Below are 25,848 nucleotides of genomic sequence, written 5' to 3'. Positions count from 1 at the left end.
TTTTAGAACTAAGAAAAATCTTTAGATTTAAAGGCCCCACCAAATGCCAAGCTGGATAAAAATTTAAAAGGCTTATACACATAGATGTTTCAAATAAAATATCGTAAAACTCATGGATAGAGAAATTCATTAAATTTCCAGGAAGGAAAGATCAGCTTACCTAAGAAGAAATGAGAAGCATAGCGAGCTTATCAGGGAACACTGGATCAAAGACGGCAGGGAAGCAGTGCTGAGGAAAAGTGACTTAAAACCCAGACATCTGGATATTAAGTTAAAAAAAATAAAATCCAGCTGTCTTCTGACTGCTACCCACACCTAGAAGTAGGAGGTCTATCACCTAATCACGTAGAAGAGAAACGGAAAAAGATAAAACAGGTATAGTGGGTCAAATGGTGCCACCGCCCCCATTTCTGCTGTTTGACTTTATAAATGGCATTTTAAAGTACTAACATTTTCTAGTGTTAGAACACTCACTTTCTTTTATGAGTATTTACCTAATGTATTAGTATTTTAAGGCTCCATGTCAAATGACCACAAACTTGGTAGTTTAAAACAAGAAATCTGCCGGGCGCGGTGGCTCACGCCTGTAATCCCAGCACTTTGGGAGGCCGAGGCGGGTGGATCACGAGGTCAAGAGATCGAGACCATCCTGGTCAACATGGTGAAACCCCGTCTCTACTAAAAATACAAAAAATTAGCTGGGCATGGTGGCGTGTGCCTGTAATCCCAGCTACTCAGGAGGCCGAGGCAGGAGAATTGCCTGAACCCAGGAGGCGGAGGTTGCGGTGAGCCGAGATACGCGCCATTGCACTCCAGCCTGGGTAACAAGAGCAAAACTCCGTCTCAAAAAAAAAAACAAAAACAAAAAAAACAAGAAATCTATTGTCGCTCAGTTCAGTAGGCCAGAAGTCCAAGATCCAGGGTGTGGGCAGGATTGCTGCTTAGACTCTGAGAAGTCCTTCCAGCCTTGTTTCTGGCTTCTGGCGGCTGCTGCCCTCCTGGTCTCCACAGCTGTGGGTGCCTCACTGTGGTCTCGGCCTCCATCGTCTTGTGGCCTCCTCTGCGCCTTTTCCTCTGTCTCACAGGACACATGTGATTGGACACAGAGCTTCTGTGTCCTCCTCCTCTGCTTGTCTCTGTGTCACCTTCCAGATAGCATTCTCCAATAAATGCCCTAGTTTTTTTTGGATGTTTTGAATTTTAGGGCAGGTCTTGAGCATCCAGAGGAATTCATGGAAGCCTCATGCCCAAGTCCATTCAGTTCCTGGGACTTCAGCTGACAGTGGCAGGGGTCTTTGCCATGCAAGGTCAGACCCCCAGCCTTGGGACCTCAGAGATGACAGGACAACTAATGGTCCCTGAGGGTGTCCCTGCCTCCCCCTCCCACCTGCAGCTGATGGCCTCACCAGGCTTCTCCACCTGCTTCACTTGTTTTCCTCACTTGTTTTCCTCACTTGCAGCCAGTAGCAAAGCCCTAGGACTGTCTCTCCTGCCTCAGGCTTTGTTTTCAGTGAACTTGGGCTGGATTAGGGATGTCTAAGGACCAGTCCTGCATTGCTACAGTGTATGTGTGTCTTGCAATTTAGATGGTTTCCCCTTGGGTATACCCACTTAAACTCCCCCAGATACATATGAGAATTGATTTAGGATTGTTAGACTTACTAATTTTTTTGAGGTTAATATATTAAATTATGGTGCACAAATTCCGAATGTACAGCTTAAAGAATATTTGTAAATTAGTATACTCACATAACTACAACCCAGAACAAGCTGCAGTTGTAGACTATTACAGGGTACCTTTCCGATGCCTTATCCTAGGGAATTCACTCCCCAAGGTAACCAGTCCTTAATCACCATAAGTTAGTTTTGCCTTTTTAAAACCTTCTGTGAATGGAATTGAAATACTCTTCCATGTTGTCTTTTGTTTCATATCATGTCTGTGAGAGTCATTCATGTTAGTGACTGTTCATTCCATTGCATTGCTATATAGTCTTCCATCGTGTGATTATGTCAGAATGTATTGATCAGTTCTCTTATTGGCTGTTTGCAGTTTTTGGAAATAAGGCTGCTGTGGACACTCGTGTGTTTAAAATAATAATAATAGAAAGTCTCTGGACGGACCATGAGGGTACGAGGCAGCCCTGGTCTTGGGTACTGAGAATCTTAGCTGGATAGAGCCTCTCTGAATTTGTAGAAATGGCCTCCTGGCAATTTGATTTCTGAATTCCCCATTCCTTTACCAGCCTTGCCAACACATACTTTGAAACTAGTTGCAAAGCTATGTCAGAGGTAAAAATTTCTATTATTATAGGTTCCTGGGACTTGTCATGAGACAGTGCTCAGCTGATTCAGGCCAGGTGCAGCCTGTTGCCTTTGAGATTGCCAGCTGTGCTGCAGTGCCTAGGGTGGGCATGAACTTTGACTGTCATGAGCTCGGTGGCACATCATGCCAGTTAATATGTTTTTGGTATCAGGTAGCAGAAAATCCAACAAAAAATATCTTACACTGTGGAGGTTTATCTTCTCACACAGCTGTGTAGCAGCAGTAGATGGCTTCTGAGTGGCAAGAATGGGGTCCCCGTGCTCATCTCAGGGATCCCCACGTAAGATGGCCACTATGGCTCTTACGTAGTGGCCTCTACGTCATCACATCTGTGTTCAAGGCAGAAAGGAGGCGGAAGAGCAGTGCTGGCTCATGGGCCCCTTTTTACCAGGAAATGAAAAGCTTTCCCTCCAGCCTTCTCTTTCTGTCTGTTTGGCTACATCTGGGTCAAAAGGTCATTTCTAGTGCCAAAGGCAGCCAGAAAAGTGCCTCTCTAGTGAAGGGATGTCAAGGAGTGGGGACTGGTACCACCTGCTCCCTGCCTCCCTGGGACTGGTGCCAGGTTGGCCAACCAGCAGTGGCCACCATCCACAAAGTGTTCCTCGCAGACACAGAATAATCCATCTTCCTAAGCTTGGGAGATCTAACATTATTGTTACTTCTGCCTTTATAGTTTTTATTAACCACTTGTAATGGTTTGTTCAGTAACCCATTTATTTGTCTTTTAACTTGTTAAACTGCCAGGAGTAATGAATGTGCATTTCTTTGTTGTATAAAATGTAGTATGGAGTTGGGAAAATCAGATTGCGCAGTTGTATGGGTGTCTCTGGTATTATTTTTGCAGTGTCCATACTAGTAAAATCATGACACTAAGTGTATTTCTGTCTTTGAAAAATGAGTTTGAGTGACGCTCCTAACCAGTGCTTCCTTTCTAATGTTCTTCAGGGAATTCAGTTTCTAATAGAAAATGACCTGCTACAGAGTTCCCCAGAAGACGTCGCCCAGTTCCTTTATAAAGGAGAAGGCCTAAATAAGACTGTCATTGGGGACTACCTGGGTGAAAGGTGAGTTAGAGGAGGATGCACAGCCCTACCTGGGGCCACTCAGCCCTGCAGCTTGATCTAGGCTCACACACCACTTTTGGGGCCATCACAGCCTAAAGGCATGATACAGTCACAGGCTTGGGCATCCACATGCTTCTTCTCAATACCAAGTAAGCCCTTTGAAACCGGTTCCTCTCCCATGTCCGTGGGAGGAGGGAGGCATTAGGGTATTCTGGGGCCAGATGAGATCCATGCTTCTCTGGAATCCTTTTCTTAGAACTGATAATGCTGCTGCCCCTTTCTCCTTATCTTGGAAAGCATCTTACTGTATCTTCTGTTTTGCCCAGAAATATGCCAGATTTCTTAATGGTTTTCTTTCCTCTGTTACCTGTAGTATGAATAAAGGCTTTGGAAAGTTAATTTTTTAAATGGAAAGCAGCAAGTCAGATTTACTTTTACTTTCTGACCTCTACTGGCTTAGCAGAGGTTAGGGCAAAATGCTGAGGCAGCACACGCCCTAAGTGTACCAAAACAGACTTTTGTCAAAGACCAGAAGAAAGTGTTTTTAAACAGAATCCCAACAGTTCCTGAATTTGGGTGGTTTCTGTTTTTAGCTTTTTTTTTTTTTTTAAAGTACTTGATCAAAAATGGAAAGTAGAATACTTCCCAACTCATTCTGTGAGGCCAGTACTACCTGATACCCAAACCAAAGATATCACTAGAAAACTGCGGCCCATATCTCTTATGACTATAATATATAGGCAGCAATATGTGAAAAGGATTATGCACCAAGCGGGACTCATCCCATGAATGCCAAGGTTAGTTCAACATATAAAAGTCAGTTAAAGTAATATACCATGTCATTCAAATAAAGGACAAAACCCACATGATCTTCTCAACAAACATAGGAAAGGCATTTGACAGAACTCAAAACTCCTTCACGATAAAAACCCATAAAAAGCTAAGACAGATGAGGAACTTCCTCAACATGATGGAGGGTGCCTATAAAAAAACCCCCACAACTTAACATCATACTTAATGCTGAAAGACTGACTGCTTTCCCCCTAAGATCAAGAACAAGACAAGGATGTCTCCTCTTAGCACTGCTGTTCAGCTCAGTGCTGGCACATCTTGCCAGGGCAGTTAGACAAGAAAATAAAGACATTCAAATTGGAAAGGAAGAAATTAAATTCTCTTTGCAGATGATGCAATCATGTATGTAGAAAATCCTAAGGAATCATTAAAAACTATTAGAGGTAATAAATTCAGTAAGGTTGCATGATACAGTCATTATACAAAACTCAATTGTATTTCTATACAATAGCAAGCAATAAACTGAAGAAGATATTAAGTAAACAGCTCCATTTATAATAGCATTAAAAGGAATAAGATACTTAGGATAAATTTAACAAAAAAGCAACATTTTTACTCCAAAAACCACAAAACGTTGAAAAAAATGAAAACGCCTAAATAAATGGAAAAGCATCCCATGTTCATGGATTGGAGGGCTTACTATTGCTAAGATGCCAATATTCCAACATTTATCTACAGATTTAATGTACTTTCTATTGAAATCCCAGCTGACTTCTTTGTAGAAGTTGCTCAACCTAAAATTAGTATGGAAATTCAAGGGACCCAGAATAACCACAGCAGTCTTTAAAAAGAACAAAGTTGCAGAACTAACATTTCCCGATTACAAAGTAGACTAAAGTGGCCAGGCGTAGTGGCTCATGCCTGTAAGCCCAGCACTTGGGGAGGCTGAGGTGGGTGCATCATGAGGTCAGGAGTTTGAGACCAGTCTGGCCAACGTGGTGAAACCTCATCAACAAAAATACAAAAATTAGTTAGGCATGATGGCAGGTGCCTGTGATCCTAGCCACTGGGGAGGCTGAGGTAGGAGAATCACTTGAACCTGGGAGGCAGAGGTTGCAGTGAGCCAAAATCATGCACTCCATTGCACTCCAGCCTGGGTGACAGAGTGAGACTCTGTCTAAAAAAACAAACAGCAAAAAAACAAAACAAAACAAAACAAAAACGAAACACCATATATAATCAAGACAGTGTAAGACTGACATAAGGATAGACGTATATAAATCATGGAATAGCATTGAGAATCCAGAGATAAAACCCTCACATTTACTGTCAAATAATTTTCAACAAGGTACCAGGATAATTTCAGTGGCGGGAAGAATAGTCTTTTCAACAAATGGTGTTGAGATAACTGGAAATCCACATGCAAAAGAATGGTAGTGGGCACCTAACCAGATACAACAATTAAAATGGATCAAAGACCTAAATGTAAGACGTAAAACTGTAAAACACTTAGAAGAAAACACAGAGCGAATCTCTGTGATCTCAAATTAGGTAAGAATTTCTTAAATATGACACCAAAAGCACAAATTTGTTGAACTCCTCATCAAAATATTGTGCTTCAGAAGACATCAAGAAAGTGAAGGCTGGGCCGGGTGTGATGGTGTTTACAGCTGGTTTATCAGTCCCAGATTTCTTTGTTCCTTCCCCACTCCCCCTGCTTCATTTGACTAGCCTAAAAAAAAAAAAAAAGTAAAAAGACAACCCACAGGCTATCCTGGGTAACATAGTGAGCTCTGCCTCTACAAAAAATACAAATAAATCAGTATGACTTGCAAATATCTTAATATAATATTTCTCTTTATATAATCTAGATATAAGTCCTTAGCAGATTATAAAGACTATCATACTGATTCAGTCCTTATAATCTGCTAAAGACTTATATCTAGATTATATAAAGAACTTCTCCAAATAAGAGTAAAAATAACAAAAATTACTCAATTGTAAAATGGCAAAGGATCTGAATAGACATTTCTGCAAAGAAGATAGACAAGTGGCCAGTAAGCACAGGAAAAAAAAAATGCTCAGTTGATCATCAAGGAGATGGAAATTGAAACCACAATGAGATACCATTTCATACCCATTAGGCTCGCTGTAATAAAAGGGACATGTACAAATGCCATCAAGCCTGCAGGGAAGTCAAACCCTTATACATTGCTGATGAGATATAAAATGATGCTTTGGAAATCAGTCTGGGAGTTCCTCAGAATGCAAAACATAAACTTTAACATGGAAGCCAGTAATTCCACTCTTAGATTTTTACTCAGTAGAAATAAAAATGTGGCTAAATGTGGTGGCTCAATGCCTGTAATCCCAGTGCTTTGGGAGGCCAAGAGAGGTGGGGGGATTGCTTGAGCCCAGGAGTTCCAGACCAGCCTGGGTAACATATCGAGCCCTGCCTCTACAAAAAATACTAGTTTTTTAAAAAACCATATGGCCATGCAAAAATTTGTGCATAAATGTTCATAGCCACATTATTCATAAACCGTATCTTTTAAAATGATTGGAATAATGTGCATTAGATTTGAAACTGATTTCTTTTTTTCCCAGGGATGAATTTAATATTAAAGTTCTTCAAGCTTTTGTTGAACTCCATGAGTTTGCTGATCTCAACCTTGTCCAAGCCTTAAGGTAAGTGTTACCATTTGGTAGGTGTTGAGCGGATGGGGGAGGCCAGAGGATTGCTGCCTGAGCAGCAGTGGTAGTGAATTGACTCCAGGTAACTCAGTCCCACACAAGTCTAGCAGATGCTGGCTCCTGTTCCAGATGATCCAGCTAATGTTGTGTGACACTGAACAGGTCTGGATAGGAATTGGGGCATGTGCTCTGGATCGGGGCCATGCTCTCCTCACGATGGCCACTGGTGCTCCTTCTGTTCATTTTGCTTTTGTTTTTAATGCTGTTTGGCAATAGTTCAAGCCTTCTTCCCAAGCTCTGTATGAAGTGGCATTGGTGCTACATGGGGTTACTTCCACCAGATTTGACCTCAGACACCAAACTCATGGATACCTGAGTGTGCCAGGGAGGATGTAGGTTTCTTGCCATTGGGGGCCACCCCTGGCCAGACACCCTTGGCAGGCCTGTTTTTGTGTCTGGGATACACTCCCTGGACACCTCCTCTAGCTGCCCTTCCTGCACGTTTTCTTCCTGCTCTGGAAGCAAGAAGTCATCTTGCCTCCTTCCTTGGTGCCCCGGCTGAGTTGTGGGGGCTCTTCATCTGTTCTGGGCCTTGACCCTGAGCCAGCACTCAGCAGCATCCACGGGAGAGGAGGCAGGGCCTCTTGTGGGAGCTGCCTCAGCCTGCCCTCAGCCGAGAAAATCGAGCCACATCTTGTCATGTTCTTGGACATTTTGCTTCTTACCCTGTTCTCGTTTACGTGGTCTGTTTCCTTGTGGCCCCTCCTCAAGTGCAGACTGCAATGTTGGCAGCGTTTCTGTGGGACCCTCGTGACGTGCTCACAGTGCAGCCTGGGGCTGAACAGTGCGCTGAGAGTTAGCAACAGATAAGAATCCTGCAGCCACAGTTCAGGCTTATCAGATCCCGTTTCGGGAAGCTGTACGTCCAGAGAGGCACAGGCCTGGTGAGTCTGGAAGGGGCATCTGGCACACCCCTTGCTGCTGTGACTTCATTTCTTTCAGTCCATCAGTCTTTTGCCAGAGCCGGAGAGATTCCTGTTAATTCCCCACAGCTGTGGGAGCCTGGCATAGCCCTGCAGAGAGAGCCTGATGAAGGCATAGGGTGGGCAGGGATGCAGGCAGGTCCTGTGGCCTGAGGAGCTGCTGTGCGGATATTGGCTTTTGCCCTAAGGGAAACGGCAAGCCTGTATGGGGAGAGGTGTGCGGGCTGACTTGGGACTCATCACTGCTGTGAGGTGGGCAGGGAGGCCGCGGCAGTGGGGCGGCAGGTAGGTGCATCTTTGCTGGTGAACGTGAAGCAGAGAGGGAGTGAGGGGTGACCCTGGGTGGCCGGCCTAAGAGTGGAGGAGAGGCAGTCGTGTTGAATCTGAAGGCTGCCAGTGCAGGCCTGGCGGAGAAGATGGGGCCTGGCAGAGAGTGGGGCCAAATGTGGCTGGAATCCTAGGAGGAAAGGGCAGAGGAAGGAGCCTGGGGGCCTACCTCGTGTGAGGGATGCACAGAGGAGGAGCCCCAGTGAGGCCAGGCTGCATCCCCCCACCGATGGCTGGTGGGATCCATATTTAAAAACCATGGATAGCCCAGAGACTTAATTGGAGCCTTGTCTAACTCAGTCCTAATCCTTGTGCTAAATCCACAGTAGTGTTAGACATAGCTGAGCAGCTGGTGGGGAGGCCACAGCTGGCCATGGGGACTGCAGCCCCTGCCCCTGGGGCTCACACCTGGGCTGCTAGGAAGTGGATAAGGCAGGTAGTGGGGGCGGTGCCACATAGCCGAGGAAAGCAAGAAAGGGAAGCGGGGGTGGGGAGGGTGGGGGGTGGTGCTCAGCTGGGGGGATTGCAATTCCAGGCAGGGCAGCCAGGGAGACCTCAGTCAGAGGGGATGCTTGAGGGTATGAGTGGCTACTGGGCCTGGTTCCTGAGGCAGGAGTATGTCTCCCCAGCAAGGCAGTGGCAGTAGCAGCTTCAGGCCACAGCACCCAGTACTGTTGTAGGGGGGGTTTGGACACTGTCCTGTGGACTCTGGCTCTGCCTCGTGGGTGGGAGTTCTGAGAGGAGGACAGGCAGGGCTCTGGTGATCACCTGGCAGCAGCAGGAGATGATGGCAGTGGGGACGGAGAAGTGCCAGGATCCTGGACATTTACTTTTTAGGCAGAGACAACTGGCCTCGCTGCTGAATTGGTTGTAGTTACAAAAAGGTGGACCATCAGTAAGTGTGTGTTGAGTTACCAAACAGAAGGAAACTGTCCTGGCTCTTCTCCTTTCTGTCTCTGCACCCCCAAGCCCCTGCCAGAGCTGTACCCCAGGCCCAGGAGGAAAACACCCTTCCTGAGCAGGGCAGAAGCTGTCCTTGGCCATGATGCGGTGTTGGTTCTGACACGGCCGCCCCTTGGCTTTGGTTGTCTCCACAGGCAGTTCTTATGGAGCTTCAGGCTGCCCGGGGAGGCCCAGAAGATTGATCGTATGATGGAGGCTTTCGCTTCTCGATACTGCTTGTGCAACCCCGGGGTCTTCCAGTCCACAGGTCAGTGCAGAGTCACAGCTTGGCCCCTCGCCAGGCACAGCCTCCAGCTCTGGAGCGGGTGGCTTCAGCGGGCACAGTCCAGCGTGTGTTCCTGGGGCCTACCTTCCCTGAGCGAGGATGAGCTGTGGGCCAGGCACCTCTCGCAGGCGGTCCCCCAGCACTCAGGGTCCCACTGTCCATGGAGGTTCTGGCTGAGCCCAGCACCCCCGGACTCATTGCAGACACGTGCTACGTGCTGTCATTCGCCATCATCATGCTCAACACCAGCCTGCACAACCACAACGTGCGTGACAAGCCCACGGCAGAACGGTTCATCGCCATGAACCGCGGCATCAACGAGGGCGGGGACCTCCCTGAGGAGCTGCTGAGGGTGAGCTCCCCGGCCCGAGGCCGCTGCCGTCTCTAGGATCTCTTCGCTGTGAGCGGCCACAGTGCCTGTGACTGTAGATGTGCCTCCCAAGTCTCCTTGCTGCCCTGATCCTGCTGAGCTTTACGCCTGGCCAGCCACTTTCCTCTGAATCGCTGAACCTGCTGCTGTTTTTTCCTCCTTGCAGAATTTGTATGAGAGCATTAAGAACGAGCCATTTAAGATTCCAGAGGATGATGGGAATGACCTGACACACACCTTCTTCAACCCTGACCGCGAGGGCTGGCTCCTGAAGCTGGGTGAGCCCCGGCTGAGTGGGATCTGGGCCGTGACCCCTCTGCCCATGGCAGCAGCCCTTTGGGTTTCTCCCAAGCTCATTGTAGGAATGTCCCCCACTTCAGGCAGAGACATTAAAAAGAAACACAGTTAAGCCAGAGCCTGCTCTCAGTAACCGCACGGACCACGGCCGCTTGTCTGAGCCATGTCTGTGCAGAAAGTAATGCCCGGGCTGCATGGCCCATCCCAGAAAACTACTGAGTTAGCGTCCAGGTCCAGCCAGGGCAGCTTCCTGCACGAGAAGCAAGCTCATTATCTCCACAGAACCTGTGTGCCTCTCTCTTGGTTTGGTGTGGCTGTGATTTTTGACGCGTGGTTTAAATGTGCCTTCTTGTTGTTTTCCTTCTGCCTGTGGCTCCCACCTTTCTGTTCTGTGACGGGCTGTCCCTGCTTGTCCTGCTTTAGGAGGTAGGTACCCAGTGGCTTCCTGCACCCCAGCGGCTCATTCCTCTCGGTCTCCCCACGTTGGTCTGTGTGAGCTCCGCTGTGTGGCTGCCATTCATCTGATCCATCTGTGGACTTGCTGGGACTGCGCCATGCACGGTGCGGTGAATGCTACGCCTACCCTCAGGGACGGGGCTGAGCGTGGCCGGGACCTGGAGCACATGGGGATGCTGTGGGGGAACCGACTTGTCCCCCATCCCGTGTGTTTAGGGGCCTGCAGCAGTAGAGAAGCTGACAGCCAGCCCTGTCCCTGCGGCATCACCATCCACCCCATACTAACCCAGCAGCTCATGGAGGGATTTCGGGAGCGCTCTAGAGGCTTTTGGGGCAATTTAGGGCACTTACAGGTAGTTTTAGGAATGTTGAGGGGCATTTTGCCTGTGGGGTGGGGACAGTTGCCTTATACCCACAGTGAAGCCAAGAGATGCAGTGACTGAGTTCACGCAAGCCCTTCTGAGAGCAAGTGGCCACTGGGCAGCACGTAAGACCTGGGGTGGAGCATCCTAGTGATTTTTAAAAAATTTTATCAGCCGGGTGCAGTGGCTCATGCCTGTAATTCCAAAACTTTGGGAGGCTGAGGTGGGCAGATCACCTGAGGTCAGGAGTTCAAGACCAGCCTGACTAATATGGTGAAACCCCATCTCTACTAAAAATACAAAGTATTAGCTGTGTATAGTGGTGTGCACCTGTAATCTCAACTGCTCAGGAGGCTGAGGCAGGAGAATCACTTGACCTGGGAGGTGGAGGCTGCAGTGAGCTGAGATTGTGCCATTGCACTGCAGCCTGGGTGACAGAGTGAGACTCTGTCTCAAAAGAAAAATTTATCAGCCAGATTCAGTGGCTCATGCATACAATCCTAGTGCTTTGGGAGGCTGAGGCGGGAGGATTGCTTAGGCCAGGAGCTTGAGACCAGTCTGGGCAATATAGTGAAACCCCGTCTTTACAAAAAATAAAAACTAGCCTGGCATGATGGTGTGTGCCTGTAGTCCCAGCTACAAGGGAAGCTGAGGCAGGAGGATCGCCTGAGGCCCTTGAGGTTGAGGCTCCAGTGAGCTGTGACTCTGCTGCTGTACTCCAGTGTGGGCGACAGAGTGAGACCTTGTCTCAAAAAAAAAAAAATTATCAAGGGAGGATGAGACATGGCATAATGGTGGTGTGAAAGGCACAGGCCTCCTCAGCTGATTGAACGGATGTGAGCCCCACAGGCCTGCTGTCCCCATTAGGGTCTTTGACCTTGGCCATTGTTGTTTGACTTTCTTCTGGCTATGCTGAGGTTTAGGGTAATTCTAGATATTTGCCTGAAAACCTAGCACCATGGCCTTGGGCGTGGGTGCCTAAGAGACCGATTCAGATAACATCCTGCGATGTTCTAGAGTGAGGGCGGGAGGAGGGATGTGTCTGAAACACCAGTAGGCACTTTGGCCGGGATCATTGGGGTGTTTGTTGGATTTGATGCCTCCTTTCTGGCTCCTGCATTGCCCCCCAGTGTCCTCTCGAGGGACAGTGATGCCGTCAGCCTGCCTGGCAGCTCACGTGTCCTCTGCCACCAGGGAGGGATCGGCTCTAGAGATGTAAACTCGTGAATGAAATGAAGGCACAGCAGAGCTCGTGTTGTCTAACCTGTTTTCTGGTTGGGCAGATAAACAGGCCATGAAATGAGTGCACACAGCACTCACGGGAACCAAGAGCTGGCTGGGCGCCGGGTGCCAAGCGGGGGCCCTGGTGAGACTGGTGCAGCTGGCATGGCCTCAGTGTGGTGGGTGGCGCAGTGAGTGGCTACTGCTCCAGGGTGCTGGCTTCCTTGGCCTCTCCCACCCAGGCAGCCTCTGTGTCCACTGTGGTCTCAGGAGCAAAGTTTGAGACCAAAGGCTGGTGAGCTAGGGCCCTGGCTGGAGGCGGACGAGATGGGTGCAGAATCTAGAATGTGCTTCCAGGCGTATGCTCAGCAGGGAGTGTGGCCTGGCTTGGTTGCGTTCTTATTGTAGATTTGCTTGTAGAGCAGGTGGTCTTGAAAAGGGCTGGATGCTTTGCCAGAGCATAGGAGCCCTGCTGTGTACACAGGGATGGCTTATGATTGTTGGTAACTTAAGACTTTGAGTCTTGAATCATTCAGTTACCAAAAAAAAGAATCATAGGAGGTGGTCCAAGCTGAGCTGTCGTGGAGAAAGTGTGTGCACGTGCTGTGAGTGTTAATGCATGTGGACCCATGTGTGCACGCCCACGCACATGCCTGGTCACAGCAATGAAAACAGAAACTTGCAGAGAGAAAGTGTGGTTCCTGTCGGCAGGTTCCAGAAGCCAGGCTCTCGTCTGTAGGTGAGAGTGTTGTGTGATGTGGCCAGAAACAAACATGAGCAGAGCCTGGCTGGGCTTTGAGACCAAGCACTTCACCCCACTGCCCCAGGCCTGCAGTCCCAGCCTGCAAGAATCCCCTGGCCCTGTGGACTGGACAGGGATGGGGCTCTCCATGGCGGGTGTGAGCGGGGGCCCAGGGTGGAGCTGAGAGGCCTCCAGGCAGACCCTTCCCAGGCAGGAGCCAGGCAGGCAGGCTAGTACAACACACAGGCCCTTGGCTGTCCACCGTGGAGCAGGCACTGGATAGAAGCACACGGCCTGGGGGCTCCTGGATGAACTCTCCAAGAGCTCGAGACTTGGACAGCTGGCCAGGGAGGAAGGCCACAGCTAGTGAGCCTGGAAGGGTGGCCCCTGCTGCCAACCAAGGAGTTCTGTCTAAGGCCTAGTGCAGTAGGACCTTTCAGGAGCTTCAAGCAGGGAGGGGCATGATTGCCACATTTTTTGAAAAGATGCCTCTGGCCACTGCTTGGGGGATGGCAGGTGGCATAAGTGCAGCTGGAGCGGGGCATGCTCTGGAGTCTCTGGAGGGAAACAGAGGTGACAGTGACAGTGATGGATGTCAGGGTAGTGGAGTTGCTGTCAGCTGATTCTGCCACAGCAGCTCCAGCTGGAGCAAGTGCCTGGAAGGAATCAGCACTGTCCTCCTGTCCCAGGGTCTTGGGGACAGAGAACGTGTCTCCCTGCTCACTGGAGGACTGTGAGACAAGGTGGGGTTGCCCCCAGGGTCTCCTGCCCTCCCTCGTGGACCTGGGCCCCCCTGGTACACTGCAGCCGAGGTGGGGAAGGTGAAGGCCAACAGCTTGCATATGGAGCATGGAACCCTTGGTGAAACAGGCACACGAGGGCCCTGAGGACTTTGGGTCTTGCTGTGGGCCTGGCTGGGTCTTCAAGGGGATGAGTGAGGTGGACCTGCACATTTGGGGCAGAGGGTTCCAGTGACAGAGCAGCTTGTAGGGGCTCGGGGAGTGGAAGCCTCGGCCAGGGCACAGGAGAGATGTTGGGAGGGGCAGATTTGAGGGCAGGAGAGATGCAGCCAGAATCTTGGGGGCGTATTTGGCCAGACCATGGTCTAGACAGAACCTTTAATGGGTGGACTGTTGGGACACTGGTGAGACTGAGTCCTGGGGGGAGGGGAGGGCCGCTGGATGCTGGGTTCCTCTCTCAAGCTGGAGGTGGCAGCCGCATTGCAGGCTGTGTTAGGCATCAAAGGAGGATGGCAGCGCTGAGTGAGGCAGGGGCCAGAGGGTCCCAGAGGGGCTGCGGAGACCCAGTCTGGCCTCCTGCTCTGCTGGGCCAGGGTTTCCTCCCACCTGCAGCTGGTTCCCCTCACCCATGGTCTCTGCAAACCAGGCCCCAACAGGGATAGCACCCTGTGTCCTGGTGACCCGCAGAGCCCTTCTTCCACCATCTTCCCTCCAGGCCCCAACACCTGTGCTGGCCCCCACGCAGGGAGGCCTGGGACCCTCAGCCCCGAGGGCTCCTCCCCTACCCACCTGTCACAGAGAAAGCCAGTGTGCTCCACAGCGCTGGGGAGTCATGGGGCAGAGAGGGCCTAGTGCCCCAGGGAGCACTTGAATTCATTGCCATGCGCGTTTTTTGTTGAATTATTTAAAAAACAAACACAGGCAAGGCTAGCAGCTGAAGTGAGTTTGTCTCTGCTGAATGTTTAAGGATCAGAGATTTCCTTCCCTTAGAGGAGGGCAGGTACAGATGGGGGTGCGTGAGTGTGCATGTGTGCTCCAGATCTTGTTACAAAATTAATTCAATCTCATGATTCCCTGGGCCCAGGGTGATTGATTTTGATGGATCCCAGGGCTGCCTGAGGGCCTCCATAATGTGATAACCGCCTGACACGGTGGGGTCAGGCCCTGCACAGAGCCGGGCGAGCAGCCCTGACTTCATCATGCTGCCATCTCATGTTGGGAAATGAGGCCATCCATCCCACTAACTCTCCCAGGAAGTGAATTGGAGCGCGGTCGTGTCATGGAGGGGGCCCCTCGGTGCCACGGAGAGGGCACCGGCGTGGGCGGGGTGGATGCATGCAGGGCCCCGCAGTGGGAACACCGAAGGACACCTAAACCCAAGCCTGGTGCCTGGCAGCCTTTCTGAAAACACAGTGGTCTCTGCAGGTCCAGGGCCCCCTCTTGGACCCACGGGCTCCCTGTGCACGGAACGTGGACTCATGGGGCCCTTCTGCTTCTAGGAGGGCGCGTGAAGACCTGGAAGCGCCGGTGGTTCATCCTGACCGATAACTGCCTCTATTACTTTGAATACACAACAGTAAGTAAGGCCAGGCCTTCTTGGCCTCCTCCCAGCAGTCACAGAACTGTCCCAGGGCCAAGGGACCCTCAGGCCGGTGACCCACAGTGAGTCCTGCCATGCACTTTTCTCTTGTAGGATAAGGAGCCCAGGGGAATCATCCCATTAGAAAACCTCAGCATCAGGGAGGTGGAGGACCCCCGGAAACCCGTAAGCTTCTCCTCCTGCACCTTCTCTCCCACCAGCCACCTGGGAGCCATGCTTACTGCTTGTAGGGAACCTGGCCTGAAGCCCCTGTGATGGCCTCCCCTCTCTTTTTCTCCACCAGAACTGTTTTGAGCTCTACAATCCCAGCCACAAAGGGCAGGTCATCAAGGCCTGTAAGACAGAGGCTGACGGCCGTGTGGTAGAGGGGAACCACGTGGTGTACCGGATCTCAGCACCCAGCCCGGAGGAGAAGGAAGAGTGGATGAAATCCATCAAGTAAGTGGGACCTTGGGGGCCGGGGTCACGCCCATCTTCTCGTGCCACTTGGAGGTGGGGTGTATGGTCTGGAACATGGACGCTTCCATTTGCAAGAGTGGACCACCCTCTGCCTCCAGAAACCCTGGAGGGCTGGCTGCCGAAGCTGATGCTCAGATCTGAGCCTGCAGTCCTGTCTGAGGAGCCTCTGGGGTGGTGGGGAAGGGGACACGACCTAACCTGGGTGTTTTCCTTTTTTTTTTTTTTTTTTTTTTTATTACCAGAGCCAGTATCAGCAGGGATCCCTTCTATGACATGTTGGCAACAAGGAAACGAAGGATTGCCAATAAAAAATAGCTTTCCTGGTAAAAGACCCAGCCCCAGCAGAAAGACACCGTGGGCCGCCCCTCCGCAGAAGGCGTGGCAGGGAGGCAGTCGCCCTGCGGTTACTCGCCACTTCTCCAGAGCATACCGTGGCCCAGACTCATCCCCGAGGCCTCATGCTATGGCTGGGGTCCTGGGAGGTGGTCATCCTGCGGTGCTTGCTGCTTCTCCAGAGCGTACCGTGGCCCAGACTGATCCCCCAGGCCTTGTGCCGTGGCTGGGGTCGTGGTCAGCTGTGCGTGTCCAGAAGCATTTCCTTCCTTCGACCGTCCCGGTGCCCCAGGGGGAGAAGCCAGGACAGTAGCTCCTGCTCTCTCCACAGCAGATACGGGATGGATTCCACAGACGGGAGCCTCATCTGTAACATGCCAAACATGTCCACTTGTGGCAGTGTCAGCTGTTCTAGAAAGCCACTGTTTTATAGCAAAACAGGAAAGGAAAAGCTACCAGTTTTTTATTCAGAATTTTTTCTCAGATATATAGGATTATAGCTTTTATATGCCTTTTTATATACTGAAATTATAACAAAAGATACTTTCTAACAGTAGTATTTTTAGAATGGCAGCTATAAAGTTAACTCCTGGACACAAGTATATACTGTGCACTGAAAAAGTACCCATCTAGATGCAGCACCCAAGGGGAGGGCTGCCCTGGGGGCAGCAGGCAGGCTGGGGAGGGATGACCATGGCGCTTGGGGGCTCCAGTGTGACTCCCCTGTGGCCTCCCTTCAATCCAGGCTTTTTGGCCCCACAAATACTTTAAAAAACAAATCATTAAATTGTAACAGTTAATGGTTTGGGGGTGTTTAGCCTGTAACTGCTAAATCCTAGGAAACAGCTTTTTCCTTGGACACAGATGGTCCATACGTTGAACCACGTGAAACTGCTAATGTTTTGCTTAGACGCACACAAACGGCAGCTTTTCATATAGGTCAACGCAATCCATGGGTTAGACCGGCTTTTGACCATATCGCACTTTAAAACCTGTGGCAAAATCAATGCTTATTTTACAGACCTTATCATTTGAACAGGCTTCTTAATGAATAGACACAGAAGGAAGGAAGGAATCAGTCTCACTCCATGTAGTGTGCCGTGTCCTGAGAGAGGTGCTTTCCCTACAGGGAGGGAAGAACAGGCCATGGGTGCAGAGGCCCAGCACTTAGGGTTCTGGGAAGCTGAGAACCCCAGGTAGATGCTGGTGCTGGAACTGGTGAAGCTCCACGCCTGCCTAGGAGGCCATCAGATTGCTGTGGATGTAACGATTGCAGGTACCCGGTGCTCTGCTCCAAGAAAGGTGGATCTGGGCCCCACCTACAGAGAGGGTGCAGGGCTGGAAGGGGGCATGGCGTGCTTGGGTTGACCTGGGTCGGTGGCAGACGCTGCTCTGTCTAGAGGACCCTGTTGCACACTGGGCCGCTGGGTTGGTGGCTGGCTTTTCCACTTCCCACCCTACCTTCACAGGTGCACACACTTTGAATCCGCATGCTCTGGACTCCTGTGCAAAATGCACAGTCCAGGAGACAAAACCTCAGGCTGTGTGCCCCCAGGTTTCCTTCTCAGCATCAGAGACTTTGAGTTGCCTTGAGGGAGGAGGAGGCTCCCTGTGGCTGACCTTGATGTAGCTTTAAGTCACACTAGACTGCAGAGGGGTTGGAGGCCAGAAGCCCCGTCCTGCATGAGACTGGTTCATTCCCAAGTTCTTAGGCTTTCTTACTGCACTGATACCTCACATTGGAAACTAGTTTCAAGAAAGACAAGTCAGCGTTCTTGAAATGCCTGGCTGGTAGATCTGCAGCTCTGGCCTCCAGTCTTCCATGAAAACAAATGCTGCCTGGATCCCCACCCAGACCACACACTGACGGCCGGCTCCAGCGGTGCCCACCCCTCAGGCTGGCCCCGCACTTAGGACTGGCAGCAGCCAGCTCTGTCAGCATGTCATGCTCACACGAGCCATGTCCTCCTCCTGACTGACCCAGGTGTGATCTGGGGATGCAGAGCTTTGTGTGGTTTGGGTGTTGGGAGCAGCAGCAGGAAGGAGTCGCTGGATGATCAAGCTCCCTTGTTGCAGTCATCTGTGAGTGAGCTTCACTGGGCAGTGGGCATCCGGGAGCTGCGCAGAGGCTGTGGTGCCGAGTTAGACTCCAGGTACTTGGCAGTCAGTGTGTTAGAAATCTCCCGGCTCCAGGCCATGTTACGACAGTATTAGCATGAAGGCCATGCAGCCATCATGCCTGCTGAGCCCTGAGGCAGGCCTGGTCCAGAAAACTCTGGGTCAGTGACTGCACAGGGCCAGCTGCCACCAGGACGGCCCTGAAGCAGGACATCTGTCTTTGTCCCTCACCCTGGGCAGGTGTGACCCATCACGATCATGATCCTCCTCCCCACCCCGATGTCTGAGCGCAGGGCTTGAATTGTTAGTCCCAACTCTGGCCAAAGACATACTTTCTTCCAGGGATAGAGGCCAGGAGGCAGTGAGGGAGCCCTGTGGGGAGGCGGCAGCTGCCACAGCCCTTCCAGCCTCTGTCTTGCTGGGCCCTGGTTTACATTTGAGTTTAACTGGGCTGACCCTGGACCCAGACAAGCAGCAATGTCTTTGGGGTCACAGAACATTTTTGGGCAGTTTAATGTGGTACCAAACTGAGTGAAAATCGGAGCTATTTATAGATGGAGCAGCACTTAGTGCTTCAGAGAAAGCAATGCCTATTTTTAAAGTTACAAATGCAGATATCTACATAGATGTGCTTTGCCGAGAAGTTAGGTCTGTGGTAAACCAGAGACCACAAGTTGTAACTTTCTTCTTAGAAAATATTTCTATTTGCGATAAACATAGTAATATGTAAATAATGTACATCTATTGATTTCTGGAGTGTTATTCAATGTATATACTCCCACAGCTCGCATGAAGAAATAGCCTCTATCGATATTTGGTTGTAAAGTGAACAGTAAGATTGATTGGAGGGTGGATGGCTGTCAGAGCTCTCGCAAATACTGTGTTCACTAAATAAAAATCACATGTTAAAACAAGACTGTCTAAGAAAGACTCAGTTCTTTGAAACAGATACTGTTGGGTCCAGCAAACCCCTCCGATTTTCCTTTCCCTGTCCCAGGCAGGACAGCCTGGCCGAAGGTGCTGACTTCAGCAGGAACACTTGAAGGTTTTAAGAAAGTGAATTCAGATGACAGGAAGGAGTCTGGAAGCAAATGGGGAAAACAGCAGTAAAAAAATAAGACGCAAAGTGTGTGATTTGCTGCCATTTATATACTATAGAAATTTTACATGCTGTATATTTACAGTGGGGCAAGTGCTTTTTTAATCTTTAAAAAAACAAAGATCAAACTTTAAACATCTCTGAACAACACAAACTGTATAAACCATACAGATTATTCAGATACAAACTGTATTAAATACAGTTTTCCCCACTCCATCTCCTGATGCAGGACCAGTGAATTATAAGAAGTGTATCACAGTTTGATAGCATATCCATATTAAAAATAAAATCACAGTATGATTGTGTCTGTAACTAGAAACTCGAAGGGACCAAGCAGACAACTGAGACTCCAGTATCATAGTCAAGACAAAAGACGCTGTATCAAAAAGTGTCGTGTAATAGAAACATACTATAGGCTTACAAATCATGTCTGGGTTATACATTCATAATGTAAATAATCATAACTGGGAAATTGATTGGAACAGTTCCACAAAGTTCAAAAACAGAACTTGTCTATAAAATACATCTTCAAATCTTGAATACAACTAAAATAAGCAAATTAGTTTCTAGTATCAGACATTACAGAAAACAGACTGCTCTCGAAAGTCTAGGTGAGAGCGTGTGAGTTTTTAAATAAGTCTTTAAATTAAATATACACACTGTCAGTTTGTACTTTTGACAATTCCATGGTTTCCCGGTTGGTCTTGCACCAGATGTCTAACTTGGAGGAACATTACATGAAATACAAGTAATCGACCTGAGTCTGTAATTAAGCAGCATTTGAGATGTTCTATTCCAGGGCATTATTTCAGTGGGATTTATATACACGGTATTTTACAATGGTCAGCAGTGGTAGAAAGTGTTCATCCATTTGGAATAGGGTAATTAAGAAAAGGTAAAAACAAAAAAAAGTTCTCCATGGTAAAATCTGTACAGTATTTACTAAAGAAGCACCACGCAGATTGGAACAGTTATTTTCTATATTTATAATTTAAGCTGGGCTGGGGATGGCTTCTGTTGAACGCATTGAATCTGAAAGACAAGAGGCGCAGGGTTAGTGAGTAGAAGGCGGGCAGGCGGCTGCGCGGGGGCCTGGTGAGGCCGCAGCTTAGCTTATCCCTGGATGCCCTGCCAGCTGCTCCCCAGGGCTGGGGAAGCTGTTCTTCCTTGAGAAGGTCACTCTGCCTTCCTGAGTCGAAATGAGGGAACTGGCGGTGCAGGGGGCTCAGCCAGGGAGGCGCCATCTGCTGGGCCCGGCAGCTGCCGAACCCCAGCTGCCTCCTCTGCCTCCATCCTCACAGCCCCTCACTTGGGAAGTTTAGCTCCTTAATTAGGGTTGGGCCTCTCCCTTGAGGACACATTGATAAAGCCTTTTAATTAATGGCCAATTAATCCACAGACTCTTCACTTGGAAATTCATTTTAAATTCCCTTTGCTGACTGACTACATGTGACAGACACTTTTGGACAAGGTTTCCTTTCAAGGGAAAAATGGTTCACTGTCCCCTTTTTTAGCTCCCCAAGACTCAGGTATGAAACCAGTGACTCTCCCAGGACCCCTGTGTGAAGTGACTGAACACAGCCCTGCAGCTCCAAGGTCCTGATCTGCCATCCAGCACCTTCCGGTGGTTTTGTGTGGTGAGTACTGGCTCTGGCTCACTGCGACCTCGGGGGCTGCAGCAGCACGGGAAGGGGGAGGGCCGGGGGAGGGAATGAGGCTCCATTCTCAGTGAGACATCTGTGGAGGGACCAGGCCTCTCCCTCCCAGTTGTTTCTCAAAGGCTCAGCTGTTGTGAGCTGGGCTGGCTTTTCCTAGTGAAGGGCAAGGGAATGGGGAGACACTGCCTATGTGACAGATGCAGGTCTTCCCTGGCCAGTAATGCAAAGGTGATGAGGTGGAGTCTAAATCTGTCCCCAAGTGCGTGGCCTGGGTTTGGGCTGGCTGGGAACCTGCCAGGGCCTCTCCATGGCTCTGCCTACTCCTGTGGGCCCAGCCCCCAGGCAGAGCTGCAGAATTACAACTCCTCTGCCTGCGCCCCCTCAACACCACCACAAACAATGAAGAAATGGACAGATGGGAAACAGCTTACCATAACTAGTGAATTTTTTGTTTTGAGGCCGAGTTTTCAATCACCTAGAAAGCAAAGGTCAGGAAAGAGATTTTAATTATGGTTGCAAAATTGCCAGTGCCTGTACTCTGCGTGTTAAGTGGCTACAGACAGTCACTGCTGTTCCATTTGAGTGCCTGAGGCCGCTTCCCGGCCAGGTGAGCAGGAGTGTCCCAGCGCGCAGCTGCTGCTCCCAGGGTTTTACTGACATCAAGGGTTTACGTGATGACTGAGGGCCCCAGCCATGCCCATCCTTGGCTCCATCCAACCCACACGCACCTCAACATGAGGAAAACAGATCTCAGGCCCAAGAACTGAACTGAGCAGAAGAGAGCCAGAGGAGGAGTTTGAAAGAGAAAGGCAAGGGGCCAAACCCAGGGCAGAGGGAGGCCTGCAGGACTGTGGGATGCTGGGTAAGGTGCAGCTGGGCAGCAGCCTTCTTGGGAGGATGAGGAAGTCTCCTCAGTCTGTGCTCATGGCAGAAGCACCAGCTGCAAACCCTGTCATTGGTACAGTGGGACTGGGGACGGGGAACAGAAATGCAGGGACACCACACAGACACACGCCTGACCGCAGCACCTGAGATGCAAGGCAAACAGGTTCACATTCAACCTCCTCCTCCTCGCTGGACCAGCTGCCTCTGGGGCCATCACTGTCTCCCAGCAGCCCCGGGCTACAGAACTTAGCACAGAGGCCTGAGAGTGGGCCGTGATCCTGCCGCCATCCTGGAAGCCTGCACCACATGCAGGATGAGCCCACCCACTACATCCTCAGGTACCAAGCAGCCCTCTCCAATCCCCTTCCCCAATTCACTGAAACATCCAGAATGTCTACAATACAAAGAGCAAACACCGGCAGGCTCCCTTCCTCGCCGGCAGTGCTGGTGCCTGTCCTCGACTCTGGCCGTTTCCCCAGCACTCCACGGGCAAGTGTCCCCCACGGAAGGCTCGCCCGTCAGCCCCCGGCTCTCGCTCACACACTCTAAGGACCGTTTGCCTCTCAATCAACAGTGGACGCCAGCTCTGGGCTGTTGGCAGAAGAGGCCTTCCCAGAACACACAGCTCCACCAAGCCCACGACAGCCGAGCAGCCAAGGCCTGTCAGGGCAGTCCCGATGATATGTCCAATTCCCTGTGAGGAGGGCGTGCGCTTCACATGTGAGAGCAAACATCGGGCGTCCAGGCAGGGGTGACACACTTTTTCTGTCAAGGGGCAAATAATAAACATTTTCCACTTTGTGAGCCACACAGTCCCTGCTGCAGCCAATCATCTCTGCTGAACAGTGACAGTGAAGCCACCAGACAATGTGCAAACGCGCCTGGCTGCACCCCAATAAAGCCACAGACACTGCAATCTGAATTTCACAGCATTTTCATGTGAAACAAACTTCTTCTTTGGGATTATTTCCAACCACTTAAAAAGGTTAAACCATTCTTAACTCCAAGTTCAGTTCATGCAAAGCCAGGCAACCGGCTGAAGCTGGCCCTGGGGCTGCAGTTTGCCAAGCTCTGCTCTAGGTCCACTGAGTGGAGTGACACCCGCTTCTAACAGGCTCAGGGCTCCTCTCCAGGGCCAGCGGTCACTGGATACCAACCAGAGAGGGAGGGAGGGCTGCCTCAAGTGCCATCAGAGCACAGTGTGTGGCCACATGACAAAGGAGACACAGCCCCACAGGACAGATGCAGAATCCAGGACAGCCAGTAGTGGCAGCCAGTGCCCGCTACACGGAGGCCTCTGTGGCACCACTCAGGCAAAGGCCGGCACCCATGCTTCTATGACCCAAGCCAGCAAATCAGTACCGAGCGTTAGGGTATACTCAGAATGCTACGGGCTTAAGGATTCGGGAGAGTAACTTAAAACACTGCGAAAGTATTTCTATCAAAAATGCTTTAAACAACAACAAAAAAAACACAAAAAAATGCTTTAAAACCAAGAGTTCTGGTCCTTCACAAGGCAGACACTCAGAAGCCCAGGGCCCTAAGTTCCAGGGCTTTGGTGACACAGGTAATGCTGCGCTCAGTCCTGGGTCACTCAGGCCTTCAATAAACGCTAAGGGGTTGGTGCTAAGGAGCCAAACCGCACAAGGAACTACACTGCAGGCCTGAGCGTTGAGGCTGGACCAGACAGGGCAGGGGTGTGCCAAGTAACTGTGTACCCTCTGATGCCACCTGAGGGTTTCTATGTGTTGATCACCTTTGCAAACAAACTGTATTAAGAAATAGTTTCTAACTTCTTAATTCCAAGTATCTCCTCTTACCCTGGCCATACTCAAAGAGATGACACCTGTCCTCCCTGCTTTCCATCCGTAAGTGTTTCGTTTTCTCCCGGAAAGGTCCGACGCCTTCCAGAGGCGGGCCACCAGGGAGGGGAAAACCGCCCTGTGCTCTCCGGAAGTGGGCAACAGTCTCCAAACTGGCGGCCCTGGGTAAGTGCAGTTCTGAATCTTTAACAAAGTCCTCTGATTTCCTTGAATGTCTCTTCTTTTTCTTCTTCTTTTTTTTGTGTCTGTGGAGGTCAGTGTCAGAGCATGCTGCTGAGAGGTCTGAGTCCTGCTGATGTCTGCAGAAGGAAAAGCCAGAATTCAAACCCCTAAAACACAGAACCACCAGAGCAGACCCTGGAGCTTGGCCTTCACACCACTGAGGACATGCACTTTGCAAACATCCACAATTCTAATGAAAAACGTCAGCCAGGCATGGTGGTGAGCACCTGCAGTCCCAGCTACTCAGGAGGAAGAGGCGGGAGGCTTGCTTGAGCCCAGGAGGCTGAGGCTGCAGTGAGCCAAAAACTGCAACACTGCACTCCAGCCTGGGCAACAGAGCAAGACCTTTTCACAAAAATTTAAAAAGTCTCCCTTCACTATAATAACTATTTAAGTCTAGGGTCATAAATTCACCAGCCTCAGCTCCATCACTGAAGACTCCCACCGCTGCCTTCAGCTTTCTCAGGAACTAAGGTTGCTGGACAAATGCTGCAGGGAGGATTCTGCTAGCTTTTCCCAAAATCAGCGGTTACTTGAGGGGAAAGGAAATACTAAGCCTCCTTCCCTCCCATGTGCCTGGACACCTGGCAGCAATATTATTTTTTCCTTCAAGTAACCACTGCCTAGTTTCCATATGGCTTTTGGTAATCTTTTCCCAGCATTTCAATTTCAAGAGATGTCAACTAAAGTTACTAATTCTGTTCCTGCTCATCCATCTCATCATAGGTAAGTCATCTTCAAGACAATCACTGACCAATTTAGCTTTTTTAAAATACAAAAACAGACCAGGTGCAGTGGTTCATGCCTGTGATCCCAGAGCTTTGGGAGGCCCAGGCAGGAGGCCCACTTGAGCCTACGGGTTTGAGAACAGACTGGGCAACATAGCAAGACCCTGTCTTTTTTTTTTTTTTTTTTTTTTTTGAGACGGAGTTTCGCTCGTTACCCAGGCTGGAGTGCAATGGCGCGATCTCGGCTCACCGCAACCTCCGCCTCCTGGGTTCAGGCAATTCTCCTGCCTCAGCCTCCTGAGTAGCTGGGATTACAGGCACGCGCCACCATGCCCAGCTAATTTTTTGTATTAGTAGAGACGGGGTTTCACCATGTTGACCAGGATGGTCTCGATCTCTTGACCTCGTGATCCACCCGCCTCGGCCTCCCAAAGTGCTGGGATTACAGGCTTGAGCCACCGCGCCCGGCCGTCCCTGTCTTTACAAAAAGAAAAAACTAGTTGAGGGCAGTAGCACATGCCTGTAGTCCCAGTTACTCCAGAGGCTGAGGGCTGAGGCAGAAAGATCGCTTGAACCCAGGAGGTCAAGGCTGCAGTGAGTTATGATGGCATCATTGCACTCCAGCCTGAGTGACAGAGCGAAACTCTGTCTCTTAAAAAAAAAAAAAAATCCTAATTGGATTTCGAGTTAAGAAATGGAGACAAAAACAGACAAAGGCCGAAGAAACAAAGGTGTCTCAGATGCGATGCTGGGCAGGCAAGCAGGTGGGCAGGCACGTGAGAGGTGTGCCTCCCGCTGTCTGCTGACCTCACAGCCACTGAGTTTCAGGAAAATACAACAGATATGAAAACATAACTACATCTGACAAATAATATTAACACCAGGCCAGGCACGGTGGCTCATGCCTGTAACCCCAGCACTTTGGGAGGCCCAGGTGGGCGGATCACAAGGTCAGGAGTTCAAGACCTGCCTGGCCAATATGGTGAAACCCCATCTCTACTAAAAATACAAAAATTATCTGAGTGTGCTGGCAGGCGCCTGTAATCCCAGCTACTCAGGAGGCTGAGGCAGGAGAATCGCCTGAACCTGGGAGGTGGAGGTTGCAGGGAACTGAGATCACGCCACTACACTCCAGCCTGGGTGACAAGAGTGAGACTCTGTGTCTGAGGGAAAAAAAAAGTTAACACCAATTCTAAAGTCAGAGACTCCTGATTTTTCATTTATGGGACTTTGCATGCTTACTCCTGGAAGAGTTATGAAGCATTCACCAAATATGGCACTATCATTTTGAAAAAGGTGGTTGTTAGGCAGTTAACATCATCAT

General features: G+C 50.1%; 2 protein-coding genes across 6 annotated transcripts in view; one reads left to right on the top strand and one right to left on the bottom strand.

Moving 5' to 3' along the window:
* Positions 1–19,025, top strand: part of CYTH3 (cytohesin 3) — a 112,448-nt gene extending 93,423 nt beyond the window's left edge. For all 3 annotated transcript variants that reach the window (XM_064376454.1, XM_012455482.3, XM_012455483.3), the window contains exons 5-13: positions 3,269–3,387; positions 6,787–6,867; positions 9,281–9,393; positions 9,615–9,763; positions 9,948–10,059; positions 15,099–15,175; positions 15,293–15,364; positions 15,483–15,637; positions 15,901–19,025. In XM_064376454.1, the coding sequence (XP_064232524.1) occupies positions 3,269–3,387; positions 6,787–6,867; positions 9,281–9,393; positions 9,615–9,763; positions 9,948–10,059; positions 15,099–15,175; positions 15,293–15,364; positions 15,483–15,637; positions 15,901–15,973 (951 nt within the window). In that variant the 3' untranslated portion in view covers positions 15,974–19,025. The remainder of the gene's footprint in view (positions 1–3,268; positions 3,388–6,786; positions 6,868–9,280; positions 9,394–9,614; positions 9,764–9,947; positions 10,060–15,098; positions 15,176–15,292; positions 15,365–15,482; positions 15,638–15,900) is intronic.
* A 213-nt stretch (positions 19,026–19,238) lies between these two features.
* Positions 19,239–25,848, bottom strand: part of USP42 (ubiquitin specific peptidase 42) — a 55,297-nt gene continuing 48,687 nt past the window's right edge. For all 3 annotated transcript variants that reach the window (XM_064376451.1, XM_064376452.1, XM_064376453.1), the window contains 3 exons: positions 23,572–23,873; positions 21,298–21,341; positions 19,239–20,240 (listed from right to left, as the gene is read on the bottom strand). In XM_064376451.1, the coding sequence (XP_064232521.1) occupies positions 21,334–21,341; positions 23,572–23,873 (310 nt within the window). In that variant the 3' untranslated portion in view covers positions 19,239–20,240; positions 21,298–21,333. The remainder of the gene's footprint in view (positions 20,241–21,297; positions 21,342–23,571; positions 23,874–25,848) is intronic.

Source organism: Aotus nancymaae, unplaced genomic scaffold, assembly GCF_030222135.1.
Source record: "Aotus nancymaae isolate 86718 unplaced genomic scaffold, 86718_ANA_hifiasm-v0.15.2.pri h1tg000015l_0, whole genome shotgun sequence".
Taxonomy (NCBI): domain Eukaryota; kingdom Metazoa; phylum Chordata; class Mammalia; order Primates; family Aotidae; genus Aotus; species Aotus nancymaae.
Note: the sequence above shows the minus strand (reverse complement) of the source record. Positions and strands in the feature narration are given on the sequence as shown.